The sequence below is a fragment of the Myotis nattereri genome, assembly GCF_964212035.1.
Source record: "Myotis nattereri genome assembly, chromosome: 5".
Lineage (NCBI taxonomy): Eukaryota > Metazoa > Chordata > Mammalia > Chiroptera > Vespertilionidae > Myotis > Myotis nattereri.
Window position 1 is genome coordinate 74,915,497 of NC_138080.1, and position 21,306 is coordinate 74,936,802.

The following is a 21,306-nucleotide window of genomic DNA, read 5'->3' on the forward strand; positions in this document are numbered from 1 at the left end:
GCTAGAGTGGTCACATCATACACTTCATCTTCCTTGATGTAAATCATAACACCAAACATTAATTTTTGCTACCCTAATCAGAACCCTATAGCACCCATGGTTTTAAAAGCTCGTTTTCCTTTCCATTCTCTCAAGGGTAGGGGGCCTTAGGACAGATCAGAAAAGGCAGAAAGAGTGAGACCTATCCTAAGAGGAAAACAAAGGGAAACACATTTAGCCATGTAGTTCATTTTCACTTTTGTATCCATATTAGACATAAACAATAACTACATTATAAAAGGGGGCAGGAGTAACTAAGAGTTACCAATGTCATTTTATATTTATCCTATACCTCAACTTAAACCAAAAAAAGGTTTAAACACTTTAAAATGGACAATACAAAGTCATTAATTTAAATATAATTGAATTTTGCAAGTTGTTAGTATAAATACTTAAAACCTCTATTTAAATTTTATAAAACCTTCACACTTTTTAAAGGAACGAACACATATAAGTCTCAAATAAAGGTAGCTACAAACAGTATTATGCTAAATTTTCTTTTTTTAAGCTAAGACACTGGCCCTAATACCATCATGCCACTATTCAAAGCTATTCCCAAGGCTCCCACTAATTACTAAATAAATTGAACTACTTTGGCATGGCAACTGAGTCTTTCATGACTATTTCCACTTTACTTCTACAGGTTACCTTCTTATGCACCCAAAGTCCTTTTTAAAGTAGACTACTTAAACTGAATATGCTCAGAACTTTCAACACCTAGACCCCTTTACTCATGTTATTATTGTTCCTTTCCCTCTGTATTTTTATCAGTCCAAAGCTACCAACCCAATCATCTTCCCTTGGGCAAAGTTTCCCCAATTGAACTCCCACTGAATTTTTTATTTCTCTCATAGTTGCTCTTTGAATTATCATTATTGCTCACATATTCATTACCTATAGAATAATACTGTCAACTTCTTGAGGGTAAGACCAGATATAATTTTATACCCTCCAATGTTCTTTGCTCTTTTCACAGAGCCTTAGATATATCATGTACTCAATATATAACTATAGAAGTGAAAATAGGTTTGAAATGTCCCCCCCAAAAATACTACTGAATCATGTGATTTGAAAAAAGGAGTTATTAACCATACAACAGAATACTACTTAGCATTAAAAGAGAATGAACTATTAATAAATAAAAGATAGGTGAATCTCAAAATAATTGAACAAAAGCATATACTACTCTGATTCCATTTCTTTAAAACTCTAGCAAATATAAACTAATCTATAGTGACAGAAAGCAGAACAGTGGCTACTTGGGTATATGTGACAGTGAACAGGAAGAGTGGTGAAAAACAGGAGGAAGGGCATGAGATAATTTTGGAAGTGATGGATATGTTCTCCATCTTGATTTTAGTGATGGTTTCAGAGACATATATTTTGACATATACATCAAAACTTACAAAATTATATACTTTACATATGTGTTTGCTATATATTAATTACTCTGTAATTCAGTAGAAAAAAGGAGAAGAGGAAGGAAGAAAAGGAGGGAAGAGAGAGGGTGGGAGGAAGGAAGCAAGGAAGGAGAAAGGGAAAGAAGGGAGGTTGGTTACATGAATTAATAAGCCATATGACAATCTGCCTGGCAAGTTAATTCACCAACATAACCTAAAGGAAGTTTCTATGAGGTCACCAACATGTTCTCATTATATTCCTCCCCGATTACCTAACAGCAATAGAGTAAGAGCAGCTACATTTACCAGTCACTGTCCTAAGCACTTTCACAACTCTATGAAGTATGTAATACCTATTAATTATCCCCACTTTGCAAATAAAGGAACTGTGATCCAAATGTGGCCTGCCTGATTCCACAGCCTGTGCTTTTTAAGCACCATGCTACACTGCCTTCCTAATGACTGTCTACTCATCAACTATTCCTTCTCTCCTCTATTAACCATTTATTCACTGAGGCCTAGCACGAAGGGAAAAATTACTCAAAATTACTCAAACAAAATTACTCAACAAACAAACAAAAGTGGAACAATACAAACCTCTGCTTTTCAGTTAACTGGATTTACTAGGTGTACCAGTTAATAATGTGGATTTTTTTCAATAGATGGCGTTACATGTATATTGATATATATGCGATTTAATATGTATGCTATTTTGTTGTATTGACAGCAAGCTCAAAACTTCATATATCAAATTTGCTGAAGGTGTTAACATCATAGATAGTGTTATGCTTAAAAATGTCAAATTTCGTGCAAAACAAGAGCATTTGCGGGAAGTTTAATTCATTATTTTGAAGAAAAAGTTATCATATACTTCAAGAAGCTTATGCTGAACACTCTCCATCTCAAGATCCTTGTGAACGCTGGTTTAAACGCTTTAAAAGTGATGATTTCCATGTGAAAGACAAAGAACGTCCAGATCAACCAAAAAAGTTTGAAGACCAACAATGACAAGCATTATTGGATGAAGATGCGTGTCAAACTCAAAAACAACTTGCAGACAGATTAAACGTTGCTCAGCAAACAATTTCCCATTGTTTACAAGCAGTGGGAAAGATTTTAAAGGAAGGAAAATGGGTGCCACATCAACTAAACAAAAGACAAATGGAAAACCGAAAAGTCGTCAGTAAAATGTTGCTTCAACAGCACGAAAGGAAGTCTTTTTTGCATCGAATTGTGACTGGCGATGAAAAGTGGATTTATTTTGAGAATCCCAAATGCACAAAATCATGGGTTGATCCAGGTCAACCATCAACATCGTCTGCAAGGCCAAATTGCTTCGGAGAGAAGACAATGTTCTGCATTTGGTTGGATCAGGAAGGTCTGGTGTATTATGAGCTTCTAAAATCAGGTGAAACTGTTAATACTGATCGCTACCGACAACAAATAATAAATCTAAACTACATTTTGATCATGAAATGACCAGAACGGGCCAGAAGACACAGCAAAGTAATTTTGCTTCGTGATGATGCATCATCACACACTTCAAAACCAGTTAAAGACACGTTAAAAGATCTTGTCTGGGAAGTATTAACCCACCCGCCGTATTTGCCAGACTTTGCTCCTTCAGATTACCACTTGTTCCGATCGATGGCACACAAATTTTTTCAGCAGCACTTCGAAACATATGAAGAAGTGGAAAATTGGGTCTCTGAATGGTTTGCCTCAAAACAAGCAAAGTTCTATTGGGACAGTATCCACAAATTACCTGAAAGATGGGGGAAATGTGTAGCCAGCGATGGAGATTACTTCGAATAAAGCACTTCTGATGTTTCCCTTGAAATTATTGTGTTTTCTTTGATTAAAAAATCCGCCATTATAAACCAGTACACCTAGTATTGTACTATCATGAGTCACTTTGTTGACTCATTCTTTCTAGGCAAAGGATCTAACACAAACCCCCGAAGATCCTGAAGTTACTAGTGAACAAACATTATCCTGCTTCCCTTGCTCCAACTGCAGCTCTCTAACTATAAGGAATCTCTCTATATATAAAAGGCTAATATGCTAAGTGTCCCTCCAACCATCTGACCGATTGCTATGACACGCACTAACCACCAAGGGGCAGGCACTCGATGCAGGAGCTGCCGTGATGCACACTGGCCATTTACAGAGAAATGGCACGACGGACCTGGCGCCAACAAAGCAATGCTCAGCTTTCCCCAGTGGGACACAGGCCTCGCCACCACCACGGAGTGACAGCCCACCAAACTGCAGCCAACGCTGCCGAGACCCCATGGCACAAAATGCGGCCTACAGCCCAGCCCAGCCTAGAAACAGTTGCTGTGGGCGTTGGGTAATTACATCACGTAGCAATGCCCAGCTTCCTTTCCCTAGCGACTAGCCTCCTTGGAGTTTCTTCAGCCCAGGAACATGACTTGCTTTATAGCCAGGTACAAACATTTTATACTGTAAACCAAATGTCTGTAAAGCGTTTGCCTCATCTCATTTGATCCTCACACAAGTCCTGGAGTAGGTAGATAGAACATTCAGTGGAATCCTATTTTCTTTTCATTAGCTGGAAAATGGAGATTTAGAAAGTTTAGAAACCTGACCTGACTGAAAAGAAGAAATGGTGGACCCTGAAAATAACTTCAGGTTTTCTCGCAGAATATAGTCAAACACTGCTACAGTTAAATATTTTACCCTTTGTTCTCCCTGCATGATCTACAATAATAATCTGCTTTGTATTGCTATTTACTGCTGTGTTGCTGACAATTACCTGAAAGAGAAGTTGGGGTGCTTTCCTGGGCTGGAAAAAGTTTAGTTAAATCATAAAGCAGGTCTAATTAAACAAGTTTATTCTATATCTACAAAAGGCTAAATTGACTCGCGCATGTTCAATACACATAAAGCTCTCGCTGGCGCCAATCGCATGTGTGTGTTTCAAACTGTCATTGCCAATCATGAATTTGGTTGATACTTCTATTATAGAGAAAGAGCGAATAGTGGTATGAAAACATTTCTTCTAATTAATTTCCTTTCAATGTGCACAAATCCGTGCACCAGGCCAGTATTAAACATAAGATAGGGAGGGGAGAATAAGACAATTCAGCAGATATAAAATGACAAGAAATGAACAGGTGCTTTAGAATGAAGGAGGTAAAAAAGACCACTTACTTCCTTTTCTTTTGGCTATAAAATAACTCCGGACAGTTACACAAAATTCTAAGTATAATGCATAATATAAGGGTTATTAGACTACATACCCAGCTGTGCCCAAAGTGGGTTATATGGATGAGTTTTTGCCAACATGTCCACACTCTGAGAGGAATGTTTTTCTAAAAATATTTTTATAGGTGGTTGTCCATTTGGCATGACAGTTGGAACCCAGGCAAGATGATTGGTCAGAACTGCAGTAATGAGTGCTGGCAAGAATCTGAAAACAAAATGCATCTTATCAGATTCCAATTTGCCTTCATGAAACCTCAGGTAAATACAGTAACAGAATAAAGCAAAGAGAGTACATATTCTCATATGGCCAAACAGCATACAAAAAGAGAGGGGAAAGGATAGGCATATCCGGGATAAAAATGAAAGTTAATTAATTTTTTTGGTTGTGTGGGAGTCAAAGAAAATCCTTGAAATAAAGACAGCATTCACAAGGAACTATTTCTGATCGTAATTACAAAACAAATATGCGGTTTTACATTAAAAACTATGGATTCTTTTCAGTGTTTAATTTACACAATTTTTATTAACAAATCAACCAGGAGGTCTATACATTTCCAAAGTACTAAATGGGAAAATGAAGGAAAGCATTAAACAACCTACCATCAAAGAGAATTAAAAAAATTTGAATTACTCATGTGAATTCTGGGAATTTTATGTGAAAAAATATGGTAAAATATCACTTTAAAAATGGATCACAGGGTCCAGCCGGTATGGCTCATGGTTGAATATTGACCCATGAAACCATGGTAGTCATGGTTTGATTTCTATTCAGGGCACATTTCTGGGTTGTGGGCTCGATCCCCAGTAGGAAGCAGCCAATCAATGATTCTCCCTCATTGATGTTTCTCTCTCTCATTCCCAATCAATAATTCTCTCTCATTGATGTTTCTCCCTCTCTCTTTGAAATCAATAAAAAAATATTTGAAAAACCAAAATAACCACACCCACCACTATTTTTTTAAAAATGAATTACTAGAATCCTGGCACTTCTTTATATTGTTAAATTTCTTTTTTATAGAATGAAACATTAAAAGTGGATACAATTCACAAAAAATGGAAAGCCTCAGAGAGTTCTGTAAGATGTCAGGACTTTTCATTTCACACATAAGACATTTTTACTGTTTCTTATTCATAAAGTTCTGTGGCCTTTTTCCATACCTTATATTGCATTATCTTTTAGAATTCAGTTTATTAATACTAGTAATCTACACTAATAAAAGAGAAACATGGTAATTGGCGTACGACCGCTACCCTTCCCATTGGCTAATCAGGGCAATATGCAAATTAACTGTCAGCCAACATGGCGGATGGCAGCCAGGCAGCTTGAAACTAACATGAGGCTTGCTTGCTTCAGTGACTGAGGACTCCAACCTTCCCCGCCTGCCGCTGCAGGCCTCTGAGCCTGCAGTTTCAAACATTGTAACAAATACAGAAGCTAAACAAAACTCCAGAAACCAGCTTTCAGCTAGCCGGCATCTCAGAGCTGGAGTTGATACACAGTTTCGATTATAGAACCGAAACAAACCAGATGCCTGCTTTCAGGAGCGGAGGCCTAAGAGCTGGAGCCTCAGAGCTAAAGCTGGCCCAGAATAAAAAAAAAAAAGAAAGAAAAAAAGGAGCAGTTGGGAGCTTCAGTCCCAGCCTGAAAACAGCCCTCAGCCCCTCACCCAGACTGGCCAGGCACCCCAGTGGGGACCCCCACCCTGAAGGGTGTGTGACCAGCTGCAAACAGCCATCATCCCCTCATCCAGGCTGGCCAGGCACCCCAGTGGGGACCCCCACCCTGATCCAGGACACCCTTCAGGGCAAACCAGCCGGCCCCCACCCGTGCACCAGGCCACTATTCTATACAGTAAAAGGGTAATATGCCTCCCAGCACCGGGATCAGCGGAGCCGCGAGGCCTCCTGGCACTGGGATCAGCGTGACAGGGGGCAGCGCCCAAACCCCCTGATCGCCCTGCGGCTCTGTGTGTGACAGGGGGCGGGTCGACAACCTCCCTAGTGGCCCTGCTCTGTTCCTGACAGGGGAAGGTGCCCCAACCCCCTGATCGGCCCTGCTCTGTGGGTGATAGAGGGCGGCACCCCAACCCCCCCCTCCCCCCCGCACGGGCCCTGCTCTGTGTGTGACAGGGAGCGGGGCCACAACCTCCCTATCGGCCCTGCTCTGTTCCTGACAGGGGAAGGCGCCCCAACCCCCTTATCGGCCCTGCTCTGTGGGTAATAGAGGGCGGCACCCCAACCCCCTCCCCCACCACGGGCCCTGCTCTGTGTGTGATGGGATAGAGCCATAACCTCCCCATTGGCCCTGCCCTGAGTGTGACAGTGGTGGCCCCCCAACCCCCTGATCGGCCCTGCTCTGTGTGTGACAGGGGGCGGTGCCCCAACTCCCCTATCGGCCCTACTCTGTGAGTGACAGGGGGGAGCTCCTCAACCCCCTGATGGGACCTGCACTGTGCGTGACAGGGTGCAGCGCCCCAACCCCCTGATTGGCACTGCTCTGTGCGTGACAGGGGGTGGCGCCACAACCTCCCCATTGACTCTGCCTTGAGTGTGACGGGGGCGGTGCCCCAACCCCCCAATCGGCCCTACCCTGAGCGTGACTGAGGGTGGCATCGCAACCTCCCAATCCGCCCTGCTCTGTGCATGACAGGTGGCGGCGCTCCAACTCCCCAATCGGCCCTGCTCTGAGCTCGACCAGGGGCTGCACCTAGGGATTGGGCCTGCCCTCTGCCACCTGGGAGCAGGCCTAAGCCAGCAGGTCGTTATCTCCCGAAGGGGTCCCAGACTGCGAGAGGGCACAGGCTGGGCTGAGGGACCTTCCCCTCCCCTCCAACTGCACAACTTTTTGTGCACCAGGCCTCTAGTATCTAATAATTACAAAGGTAATGGTTAATTCTTTTACTTTCATAACTGAGTTTGATTATAATTTGATATCTAGTTATAGTAAACTAGAGGCCCGTTGCATGAAGAGATTTGTGCAATAGGCCTTCCTTCCCCTGGCTGCCAGCACCGGTTTTCCTCCGGCACCCAGGACCCAGGCCTTCGCTTCAGCCGCAGTGGAGAAGCCAAGCCTCTTCAGTCTTCCGTTGTCTTCAGTCTTCACTCCGTGCCTGCATATGCAAATTAACCGCCATCTTTGTTGGGTTAATTTGCATAATCATCCTGACTGACTGGTGGGTGTAGCAGAGTGACACCAATTTGTATGTTTCTCTTTTATTAGTGTAGATAAGAGCTAAGATATTTAAGATAGCGCAGATAATTAAGACAGACTTACTGATTTTTTGAAGCATTTTCCATTAGAAAAGTGAACTCCTTCATGAATCGATGGCAAAGCTGGTTCTTTTCTGGAATCCCTGACATCATTGTAAGCCAAACAGGCTCTCCAATTCGTGGCATTGTGTAAAGATTACAAATTGTTGTCCTAAAAAGAAGAAAACACACTATGAAATTCATAGTTCACAGAATTACACACCTTAAAGTTACCTTACCATCTTGGGCCTCACACCTAGATTATTAAAGCTTTTGAGAGGAGACAATAAATCAAGTTGCTTTTTTTTGGTCATCAGGACAGTACCATGGAAAATGTTCTGTACATAAACTCATAATGTTGGTTCTGCCACTAGCTCTGCCCCCAATGACTGTGTGCCCTTGGATAAATTATCTCCCTACTTTAAGCATCAGTTTCGTCCACTTGTAAAAGGATAGGACTAGATAATTTCTAAAACCTCTTTCAGTTTTAGATTTCTAAGGTATATGCTGTATTTAAATATAAATAACGAGCAACATAGAAAAGAAAAATATTATAAATGGGGTAATAGCTTATCCATATACCCACTTAAAACAACAGTTTAGCCCTAGCTGGTTTGGCTCAATGGATAGTGTGTTGGCCTGTGGACTGAAGGGTCCCAGGTTCGATTCCGGCCAGGGGCACATGCCTGGGTTGCGGGCTCGATCCCCAGTGGGGGGTGTGCAGGAGGCAGCCAATCAATGATTCTCCCTCATCATTGATGTTTCTATCTCTCTCCCTTTCCCTTCCTCTCTAAAATCAATAAAATATATTAAAAACAAATAAACAAAAAACACAACAGTTTATCTGCATCATTTAGTTGTCTCAGCTGAGACTTTTTAGTAAAGTTGTGAAGGATGATGAGGACACTATAGATGGCATGCTATATTTTAACTCTCAACCTTCTGAAGTTTTCCTTGAATCAACACAAGAAAGGATTAAGTAATTATGATAGTGCTCTTCCGCCTATTTCATTTATTTAAGCAACAGCTAGTCTTGTGACTTACACTCTCTCTTGAAGGCTTCAAGGATAACTTTGAAATGTCAATTCTTTTCCTTTACATTAGAATCTATTCAGCAAAGTCCTACACTCTTATCAGACTAAACAACTCCTGTAAAGTCGGGCCTTAAGAATCTAATTGGTCTCTAGTTCTCTGATAACTCCACAAGTGCTAGCATCCCATTTCAGCATAATTCTCTAGCACAGGGGTGGGCAAACTTTTTGACTCGAGGGCCCCAATGGATTCTTAAACTGGACCGGAGGGCCGGAACAAAAACATGGATGGAGTGTTTGTGTGAACTAATATAAATTCAAAGTAAACATCATAACATAAAAGGGTACGGTCTTTTTTTTTTTTAGTTTTATTCATTTCAAACGGCCGGATCCGGCCCGCGGGCCGTAGTTTGCCCACGGCTGCTCTAGCACCTACAATCCAAAAAAGGAAAACAACAACTTTCACTAAATTGTGACCCAACATGCACAAGCTATATTCCAATGAATAGAAGTGACAAAAAGAGGTTAACAATTTTTTTAAAAAATATGTTTTTATTGATTTCAGAGAGAAAGGGAAAGAGAGAGGAAGAGAGAGATAGAAACATCAATGATGAGATAATCACTGATCAGCTGCCCCCTGCACACCCGCTACTGGGGATCCAGCCTACAACAGGGCATATGCCCTTGACAGGAATTGAATCTGGGACCCTTTAGTCCGGAGGCCAACATTCTATCTACTGAGCCAAACTGGCTACGGTGGTTAATAAAGAGTTCTTGACAGGACATAAAATCATTACTGAGAGCTTAAAAATAAATAGAAAAGAATTAAAGGTATTTTACAGAGAAAAATATGACTAGAATATAAAATAAGGACATGTGAAAATGCTTATTTTTAAAGCATACTAGGAATGTCCAGATACTACTTAATAATATGGAGGTAAATAACAAAAGAATAGTTAAGGGAATAAGAGAGGTTGGATGGGATTCGCTTATTTTTCATTATTAGACGATTCAGTATATTTATTTTTTGTTTCTCAACCATGGGAATTTACTTTTTGATTAAAAGAAACACTGTATAAATGAATCAATGAGCTGGTCAATTCATTTGCTATTAATTTCTTTAGTGTATTAGTGTCTACTAAAAACCTGTGTGTCATGGGTCAGGGGCAGATCATTAACATTAGTATAGTGGCCCACTGAGAAACACTAATGCCTTAGCGTTTTGGTGTTTAAGGATATGTACTATGATCTCAAAGTGTATCAGGTGCAAAGAAATTATGAGTAATGCTTCTCCCTATATACAATTCTATGTTGTCATCAATGATCAAGAAGTAATGGTGCTTTCTTCCCCACTAATGACTACCTGGTATGTCTTGCCCTTCAGTGGTAAGAAGGGCAGGTGTTTTCAGTCATCTGATTCTTCATTTCTCCTAAGCTGTCCTTGGAGAATGAAAGACTCCTTTAGTTGTAAGGGAACTGTGCATATAATTTAGTTTTGCTTGTTATGCATTAAATCTATATAAAAATCCAAGGACCTCATCTTTCTGAAAGGAAGCTATGCTAACTAAAATGTACTTCCTGCTTCTCTAGGTTTCAGGATTTCTGTATACATGTGAATCATTTCCTTCCTCTTCTCAACTACCCAAAATTCATTAATTTTTCTGGTCTCAAATAATCACCTAGTTTAAAAATCTAATTATAATTTTTAATAACCATTTAGCTTTAAAATTAAGTATGACAGTCTCATTATTTGCAGTAATGTTCTACAGTCACATCAGTAATGATGTGAACACTGAATTAGTAAACACTGAGTCACTATTCCTAGGGGAAGTACAGGGTCAAAGTTCTAGTGAGCCTTTGGATCACAACATTTTTGCCAACCCATCAATACATAATCTTGTTCTATATGGATTTATTAACATCAAATTCACAGCCAACAGCAAAATGACTCATGCCTGAATGAAGCTTACCTAACACATGTTATTTTTCTCTGTAAGGCACATCACAGCCTTCTTGCACTTAGGAACATTGGTCAGCATTTCAGCACAATATATGTCCTTCTATATATAGAAGGACATATATATAAAGAATAAGAGCTGAAATAAGAACGCAGAGCATTGTCTTGTCCGATATCATCTGGGAATGTGTGTATAAGGCCACTCAAATTTTTCATTGCTCTGTGCATGTTCACAAATGATTGTAAAAGCATTGGGGAATGTGTGTGTAAGGCCACTCAAATTTTTCATTGCTCTGTGCATGTTCACAAATGACCGTAAAAGCATTGTGGGTATATTTTGGGATTATGAATCTTATAAAGTAGTGAATTCACAAATACAGAATTCATAAATAATGAGGATCAGCTGTACACATTAGAGTACTTCTACAGATAGCCTTCAGTTCGATTCCTGGTCAGGGAATATGCTTGGGTTGCAGGCTCAATCCCAAATGTGGGGTGTGCAGGAGGCAGCCAATCAATGATAGTCTCTCATCATTGATGTTTCTATCTCTCTCTCCCTCTCTCTTCCTCTCTGAAATCAATAAGAATATCTTTTTAAAAATTATTAGTTTATAAAGTTTTTTAGATACTGTAAGAATGCTTAATTAACCTACATAGCCTTTCAGATTTCCAGTGACTGAAGTGAAATAATCACACTAATATAAAAGGAAAGGCACTCAATCATGATATATATTTTCAATGATTTTATAACTCATACATGTTTTAAATTCTAGGCAATGTTAAAATTCTAAGGCTAGGCCATTCATACTACCTTATTACCAAAGCAATTAACTTGCAAGTATTTAATTCAATTGTTTTAAATAAAAATACTGTTTATAACCTAAGAGCAAGATCAATCTTCTAAATGGAATGAGTCTTATGACAATATTTACTATTCTGGTAACCTCAGCTGGGTCTATAATGACAGTGTTACCTCGGAGCTCAAATAGGGACTCTTGGCCTTCTGCCACAAAGCTTGTGACTGCAGAAAGGAACTGTAATCCAATAATGTAAGTAATAGCTCCAAGTTCAAGGGCAAAGATTCATTACCTTGTAATGCTGAAAAATGTAAAACTCAGAAACAATATTGCAGGATTCTTAGGCAAATAAGCAAAAAGTCAATACTGTCTCTCCAGGCTAAAGAAGGAAAAACTAAGTAGATGAGAGGATGAAGTAGTCCTGAAATGGTTCTCTCAAAGGGAGACACACATCAGTCACTTTGTGTGATTCCTAACGTAAGTTTGTATGCAATATGTTTGCCTGCCATAATGAGAGCAGTTACAGCAGTTGTTGCAGCTTTAGGCACAAACTTTGTTGTGTGAGAAAATTCTGGCAGAAGAAAAACTATTTGCTTTGCCATCATCTAGAAAAAAGATCAAGCAACATCAAGTTCGTATTCACTATATCCATCCTTGTATTCCATGTATCCAAGAACATCAGATTACTATCACTGGTTAAATAACTAGTCCCTATATCTAACAGCCCAACAGAGGACAAAGCACATTTCTGTTGGAATAAGGGTCTCTTCTGGTCATCTTAGCTTGTCTAATGGTCCAATACTAAAAATCACACTGCTGATGGCTCCCTTATGTGCCTCAATTCCAAGCACTTTTAATATTTAATAACTTAGAAACCAATAGGTTACTGAATTATACACTCCTTTGACAATGAAAGAAAGTAATTTAAAGAATTAAATTTTATCAGAAATAAGTTAAAGAATACAAATAAATCTTTTGTGTACACTGCAAAACAACTCTATATTATCAGAATGTAGAGAATATGTACCTGAATTCATTTAGGGCATCAACTATTCGATTATAAGCCAAACTCCTCTGGCTGGTGTCAGCTGATCTCCGGCTCATTTTCATAGCCTTAAAAGCAATCAAATAGTTAATTCTTATACTGATCATGGGTAAAATATGGGGGGAAAAGTTAAAGACAAAGTCACATATTTCCACAATACTCTACCACCATTTTTATCTAGAAAAAATGTAAAGAAGACATACATATTTAGAGTCGCTTTCTTTTATACACTAAGGTCATTAATGACTACAACGAAATTCAAAATTTTCAAGTGTTAAATCTCTTGTTGTAACTGTCAAACCACAGAATGTCAACACACAAAGAAATTGATGTTGACAGTTTCTGGGTTACATAAAACTATTTTTTTTTTCTCAAGTAGAGCAGGACACAATAACAACTCAGTAACAATAGCTCATGATTTTCTCTAATATTTCCAAATGGTTGTGTTAAGAACAGGGGGATGAGGGCATGAGTGGGGGGAGGAGGTTGGGGGTCAATGGAGGGATGAGGACACATTTGTAATACCTTAACCAATAAAGAAGTTAAAGACTAAAAAACAAAACAAAAAAGAAAACTATTTTTTAAGATCTGAAATATAAAGATTCTACTGAAAGATACCTTAAGTTAGTAATATCTGCTTTCTTTAAAACATATTTAGCCAAGGTTGAAAAGCCTTGCTTTAAATAGAAAAAGGGGATCAGGATTAGTCTGTGTATATTAAAAAACAAAACCTCTAATTTTGTAGATTTTTTAAAAGAATATATTTTATTGATTTTTTTTTACAGAGAGGAAGGGAGAGGGATAGAGAGTTAGAAACATCGATGAGAGAGAAACATCGATCAGCTGCCTCCTGCACACTCCCTACTGGGGATGTGCCCACAACCAAGGCACATGTCCTTGACCAGAATCGAACCTGGGACACTTCAGTCCACAGGCCGGCGCTCTATCCACTGAGCCAAACTGGTTAGGGCTAATTTTGTAGATTTTTAAAAGAGGATGTATTTCTGCGTTAAGTAACTACAAATTAATTTTTAAATATTTTAACATATATCTAAAAGATCAGACTACATCAGCCATAAATCATGCTCATGTATATCAAAAACCTTCATAGGGTAAAAGGAAACTTACTTTATGTTTTTACAAACTGTCAATAAACTCCCAATTTATAAAGAAGTGAATTTTTTTTTTAGCTAGAATTGAGAAGTATTCTTCCTTAATTTTACCAGCAGTAGAAATGTTTAATTAAATCATAGATCTCAAAAGGTAGTACAAACTTCAAAAGAATACCCAAGGTGCCCAGAAACAAAATCCATAGCTTTACAATAAAAAAAAAAGTGACAGTTTAAACTGGCTCCAGAAGATAAATTTTTTTGAATGGTTTAGTGTTTATTATATTCTATCATTAATTAACAACTGTAGAACTTTTCAAATTAAGTTCTATAAATTTATATAAAAGTATTCATTCATATAGCTTTATCTTTCAGCTTTAATAAGAAATGAGATGTTAAACTTGAATAAATATCCAGAGAACTATAAGTATACTAGAGGCACATTGCACGGTGTATGAATTCATGCATGGGTGAGGTACCTCAGCCTGGCCAGAGATTGGGGCTGATTGGAGCCAATTGGGGACGCGGGAGGTTGGCCAGCTGGCTGGGGGGAGGAACCAGCAGGAGGTTAGCCAGCAGTCCCGATCGGGGTCATCAGGGCCGACCAATCAAGGGGAGGGGCTGTGGAAGGTTGGCCGGCCACAGGAGGTTGGCTGTGGGAGCGCACTGACCACCAGGGGGCAGCTCCTGCGTTGAGCATCTGCCCCCTGGTGGTCAGTGTGCGTTATAGAGACTGGTCGACCGGTCGTTTGGTCGCTTAGGCTTTTATATATATACACTAGAAGCCCAGTGCACGAAATTCGTGCACTGGGGGGGGGGGGTGTTCTTCAGCACAGTCTGCACCCTCTCCAATCTGGGACCCCTCGGGGGATGTCCGACTGCCGGTTTAGTGGGATCGGGCCTAAACCAGCAGTCAGACATCCCTCTCACAATCTGGAACTGCTGGCTCCCAACTGCTCGCCTGCCAGCCTGCCTGTTTGCCCCTAGACACTTCTGCCTGCCAGCCTGATCACCCCCTAACCACTCCCCTGCCAGCATGATTGGTGCCTAACTGCTCCCCTGCCAGCCCGATTGCCCCCAACTGCCCTCGCCTGCTGGCCCGATCGCCCCCAACTGCGTTACCCTGCCGGCCCAATCACCCCCAACTGCCCTCCCTTGCCAACCCAGTAGCCCCCAACTGCCCTCCCCTGCCAGCCTGGTTGCCCCCAACTGCCCTCCCTTGTAGGCCTGGTCCCCCACAACTGCCCTCCCCTGCAGGCCTGGTCCCCCACAACTGCCCTCCCCTACTGGCCATCTTGTGGCAGCCATCTTGTGACCACATGGGGGCGGCCATCTAGTGAGAGGGTGTGACAGTCAATTTACATATTACCTCTTTATTATATAGGATAGATAGGTAGGTAGATAGATAGACACACAGACTGACTGACTTTAGGTTAAAGATGGTCAAAGCATTTAAACATTTGAAAAGTCATCCATAATGAGTTCTATAGTGCTTAAATACTCCAAGTTTTATACAAAGCTTGAAACACATCTCCCAGTAACTTAAAAGTTCAGTTCAGCCATAGCTAAATATTATGTATTGACTTTGGCAACAACAGACTACAAAAAGAGAGAGAAGCTGACTAAAGAAAATGTCAAAAGTGCCTAACTTCTGAAAAAGTAAAAATGGCTTTTACTCATTTTTTCTGTGAAAGAAAAAAAAAAAAGGCATTGCTAATGACCTATTTGTCTTTTGACAGATTTGATGTGAATAACTAATATCATTGTCCTCTCTAGAGGCAGATGATTCTTAGTCACTACTAAGTTACTGAAATGCACCCTCTGCTTTCTAGACTACTCTAATTGGTCTTTACATATCCAGCCTTTTTACTCTAGTCTCTTTTAAACATGCTGCCAAATTAATCTTCCTGAAGCACAATTTGGAGACAGCCTTAAAAACAAAGTCAAAACTTCTCTCAAGCATTCTAGATTCTTTGAGATCTGTATCCATTAACTCTTCCAGCCATCTCCTTTTTGCATACTGTCACAGGGATTAAGAACTTTAGTTATATCCACTGATTCACTGGTTCAACTTCTGGGAATTTCTTCTGAAAAATAATCTGGAAAATTCACCAATGTGTTAACTATACTGTAGCTATAATTGTGAGAAAGTAGAAATGGCCTAATAGAAAATTTGTTACTTATGGTAAGGAAAGTGACTAAAATATATTTAAGAATAATTTATAATGACAAGAAAAGGCATGTGTTACAATTATGAGGTTTTTTTTAAATATGCATGTACTTAAAGCAATATGGACACAGCACAATCCCAATCAAGTGAAAGTACAATATGCATAGAAAAGGCCTGGACAAGACTTTCAGCAAAACATTAATGAATTATCTTTGGGTGGCAAGGATATCTGTTTTTCTTGCTATTCTGCTATATCTAATTTTTGAAGTTTTGTTTAAAAAAATCCTACATATCCTTTAAGACAGAGGTCGCCAACCGGTGGTCCGTGAAGTCCAAAAGGTTGGCAACCACAGCTTTAAGATGCAGCCCAAATGAAACATCATCCCAATAGTGTTATTTTTTTCACACCTTATCTTTAGTTTCTAGAATAGTGCCTGCCACTTCTTTCTTATGAACTATTAAAAAAAGCTTGGCTTGTTGTCCTCTCCCTTTTTAGTATCCTTATTTTCTATCTTGTATTCACAATTTTCTTACTTTATGAAAATTTATTATACACTATCAGCAGCAATTGATCACTTGTGCTTTCTTAAATCATTTTCATCACTTGGGTCCCTGGCCCTCTCCCCCAAAAGTACTCTCTCCTTTTTCCTCCTACTTGAATGGCCAATCCTCAGTCTCTTCTCAAATGTTAACTGCTGAAATGCTCCACAAATCAGGCCTAGGATCTCTGCTCCTCTCTTCTCTCCTGACCTTTTCCCTAAATTCTAGACTTATAAAAAACCATTTGGATGTCCAGGAGGCATCTCAAACAAACCCCTGATCTTCATCTGCCAAATATATTTTACCTGTAGTTTCCCCATTTGAGTACTGGTAAGTCCATCCTTCTTATTGCTCAAATAAAATTCTTGAGTCAACCTCTATTGCTCTCTTACACCCCAATTCAGCCCACCAGCTAATCTCATTAGCTCTATTTTCAGTATGTCCAAAATCCAACCACTTCTCAACAATTTCACCACTAAGTTGGTTTGAGTATCCATCATCTCTTACCCAGATTATGCCAATAACCTCCTAATTGGTCCTACCAACATCTATCTTTGCTCCTAGAAATCTATTCTCCACCAGCATTAGAGTGATCCTCACATATAATGTCATTCCTCCACTCAAACCTCCCAATGGTCTCCCATCACTCTTAAGAGTAATTGACAATGCTCTTACAATGGAATCCTATAAGGCCCTATATTATTTTGTCTTCTAACCCAGCCACTTGGGCCTCCTTCCTGTTGATCAAGCATCAGGCTTACTCCTAACACAGGACCTTTGCCTCTGCCTGGAACATTCTCCTCTCAGACAGTTGTAGCTCATTTCCTTCATATTTCTGGAGCATATGTCATTTTATCAGGAGCCTTTCAGACTAGTCTCTAAAAATTACCAAGCCTTCCACCCATCACTTCTTATAAATCTGTTTAATTTTTCTCCACAGCGCTGAATCCCATCTAGTAGCTTATATGTTCATTTGTTTATTTGATGTCCCATGAGGTCAGGAGTGTCACTTTTTTCAGATCTTATCTTCAGTTTCTAGAATAGTGCCTGACACATTATAGGCCCTCAAATATTTATTGAATGAATGGATGAATGCCCTTAGGTCTTTTATTAGGCAGTAAGCTCCTTAAAGAGTTAAGGTTTTTTTTGCATCTCCCAGAGCAGTTTGCAGGGTATATGCACAGTACCTATTAATTTTTGTGTCAAATAAATAAACACAACGCTTAAGCAGAAGAATAAGATTCAAAGAAAAATAAAGGATATAAACAAACCAACAACATGACTATGCTTACCTGTTCTATTGCACTCTTTAATTTGTTCATGTGGCTTTCAAAGAGAGGAAAATGTGAAAAAAAGAATTCATTAAATTTGTTATTTTCATCTTCATCTTTGGATAATGAAAAGATTACGCCAATTGCAATCTTCTTTTTTCTCACAATTCCTGGTGTAGGGCCACAGCTTTCATCTGATAGATTAAAGCTTTCTTCTATAGACCTTAAAAACAAATATTTTTATTTAAAAAAATATAAATATAATTAAATTTTCAACTCTATCCCCTTGCTAATTAAATGTAGGCAAACTAAAGGCCTTCTGTTTTATCAAGTAAATCTAAAAATTCCTATCAATTGTAAATCTCTTTCAGAAATCTACTGGCTAGTCCTTCATGGTCAAATTTTAATAAAAAATTTTAGGAGTCAGTGTAGGAACACTTTGGTTTAACTAAAAGTCACTAAAATATAGATAATCCCAATTCATAATTAACCTAAATATGCCTGAATTTTAAGGTTTATAGATGAGTCTGATTCAGCCTCTTCACTGTTCTAGAATCTACTTGTCTCTTCTTTTGATTGAAGGAGTAAAATCAAAGATGAAGGAATTACAGGGGGTAAATAAAAGAGAAGCTTCATTATCTATAGTTGCACTTAACATAGACAAAAAAAAAAAACACACCACCTTTCAAGCATGAATTAACTTGCCAAAATAGAAACAGGAAAAACTGAAATATCAAATTATGCAGTACATGGATCAAAGTCCCAACAGAAGAGTTAAGACTAGAACACTCTTACAAGAAAACAGAGGGGGACGGTTCAGATCCGAGTCACGGCACCAAAAAAAAAAAGAGAGAGAAAAGAAAAGAATAAAAAAAGAAAACAGAGGGTCAAAAGCTTTATGATGGACTTGACAATGATTTCTTGGGTAAGACAGCAAAAGCACAGGCAACAACAAAAAAAGAGATGAACTACATAAAAATTAAAAACTGTTGGTTGAGCATCATCCCATGCACGAAAAGGTCACCAATTTGATTTTCGTCGAGGTATGGGCAACTGAATAGATGTTTCTCTCTCACATCAATGTTTCTCTCTTTGTCTCTCCCTCTCTAAGAAAATAGATTTAAAAAGGAATAAAACGGCAACCCGTGGAATGGGAGAAAATATTTGCAAAGCATTTGTATGATAAGAGATTGATATCTAGAATATATAAATAATTCCTACAACTCAACAACAAAAAAACAAATAACCTGACTTTAAAATGGGCAAAACACTTGAACAGATATTTCTCCAAAGACATATACATGGCCAATAAGCACATGAAAACATGTTCAACACCACTAGACATTACAGAAATTCAAATCAAAACCACAATGAGATACTACTTCACACCTATTAGGATGGCTGTGATAAAATAAAATTTAAAAAAGAAAAATAACAATTGGCAATGATGTAGAGCAAGTATGTCAAACTCACAGCCCACAACAAATATTTTTGCGGCCCAGCCAATATTATGGTATGTGAGAAACATTTTAATAAAAATTTCGTAACTTAATTTTTACAATATTCTGTTATACATAATTATTAATAACGAACTATAACGTTCACTAATGACTAATTACTATAATCGTGTTGCATTCATTTCCCTTTTGCGCCTTACGCATAGGCGCACCATTTCTCTCCACTAATACTAGCACCGAATATTTTAGCAGCCAACTGCCACATCATTAGTCTTCCACTGACTTGTTTGGTGTGCACAACAGGAAATATTCGCTTTCAGAGAACAAGAAAAATAGGTTTATTTGTGTTACACTTATTAATCTGTGGTTATTCAGTGTCTGGTAAGTTCATGTTCGAGAAAAAATATTAATTTTTATTAAAATGTTCTATTGTTTTATGTTAACGATTACTCATTTATTTCAGCCCTTTTATATTCAGCATGGCTCTATCAAAATAAACCTACATTTCTATGAGTATTGAAGCTTTTGTGTTTTTGTGGCCCACATAAACTTAAACCTTTTTTATTTGGCCCATGTTAGCCTTTGAGTTGACATGCTTGATGTAGAGAAATTAAAACTCTTGTGCTTTTCTGGTGGAAATGCAAAATGGTGCAGCCACTATGGAAAACATTATGGTGATTCCTCAAAACTTACAATCCAGCAATTCTATGTCTGGGTATAGACCAAAAAGAAATGAAAGCAGGGACTCGAACTAGTATTTGTACACATGGCCATGTCCATATCAGCATTATTCATAATAGCCAAAAAGTGAAAACAACCCAAATATCTATCAATAGATGAATATGAATAAACAAAATGTGTTATATACATATAATGGACTATTATTCAGATAAAAAAGAAAATGTTGATTCATGTTACAACATGGATGAACCCTGAAGACATGCTAAGCAAAATAAGCTAGACATAAAAGGACAAATATTATATGATTCCAATTATATGAAGTATCTAGAATGGTCAAATTCATAGAGACAAAAAGTAGAGTGGTGATTTCCAGGGACAAAGAGGAAGGAGGAATGGGGGTTAATTATGGTTGAATGGATAGAGTTTTAGTTTGAAGAGATAAGTTCTGGACATGAATAGTTGCACAACAATGTGAAGGTACTTAATGCCACTGAACTATATATCTAATAATGGTTAAAATGGTAAATTTTATGTTATGCATACTTTACCACAATAAAAAAAAGATGCAATAGATTTAAAAATAATACAAAAGATCAATGAAACCAAGAGCTGGTACTTTGAAAAGATAAACAAGACTGATGAGCCTTTAGCCAGACTCATCAAGAAGCAAAGAGAGAAGACTCAAATAGAGGAGAAACCAAGATGGCGGCATAGGTTAACGCCGGAGTCTGCTGCCTCGAACAACCACTTCAAAAAACAACTAAAAGACGGAACGGACATCATCCAGAACCACAGGAAGGCTGGCTGAGTGGAAGTTCTACAACTAGGAGGAAAGAGAATATCATACCCAGACTCAGAGGAGGCGCAGTGCTGAAGTGAAATACTCAGGTGCGGAGTGCACGCGGAGCGGGCTGGAGGCGGAGGGCGCGGTTGTTGTTTTCAATCGGGAGGAAGTTTCAGACTCTGAGCTCCAGATCCGGGCGAGTCTCTAGGGACCCAGACTCAAACGGGAGAAGCAGGACTGTCTGGCTTCGGTCGGAACTCGAAGGCAGCTTTCTCTCCGAGGTTTGCAGCGGTTGCTGGGACTCTGTGAGGCAGAGCCCCTAGGGACGGAACTGAGAGCAGTCATAACTGCTCCCTCCACCCGCCCTGTTTGATCCCGTGCGACCCGCCCCGCCCAAGCCCTGCGCAGAGCCATTTGCCGGATAGCCTCAGGCAAACGCTAGATTAGCACCGCCCTAGAGATCCAGCACAGAAGCTCTCCCACTGCAGACACAGCTGACTCTCATAGCCAGTTAGCCTGGAGGTCAAATCACCCCCGGTATTGCC

At 39.2% G+C, this 21,306-nt stretch overlaps 1 protein-coding gene across 4 annotated transcripts in view; it reads right to left on the bottom strand.

Moving 5' to 3' along the window:
• Positions 1–21,306, bottom strand: part of FNIP1 (folliculin interacting protein 1) — a gene marked incomplete at its 5' end in the record, with an annotated part of 96,603 nt that overhangs the window by 19,667 nt on the left and 55,630 nt on the right. For 3 of the 4 annotated variants that reach the window (XM_081092614.1, XM_081092615.1, XM_081092617.1), the window contains 4 exons: positions 4,706–4,875; positions 7,945–8,091; positions 12,732–12,817; positions 17,861–18,062. In XM_081092614.1, coding sequence (XP_080948740.1) covers positions 4,706–4,875; positions 7,945–8,091; positions 12,732–12,817; positions 17,861–18,062 — 605 coding nt within the window. The remainder of the gene's footprint in view (positions 1–4,705; positions 4,876–7,944; positions 8,092–12,731; positions 12,818–17,860; positions 18,063–21,306) is intronic. The other variant, XM_081092616.1, reaches the window with a different exon arrangement.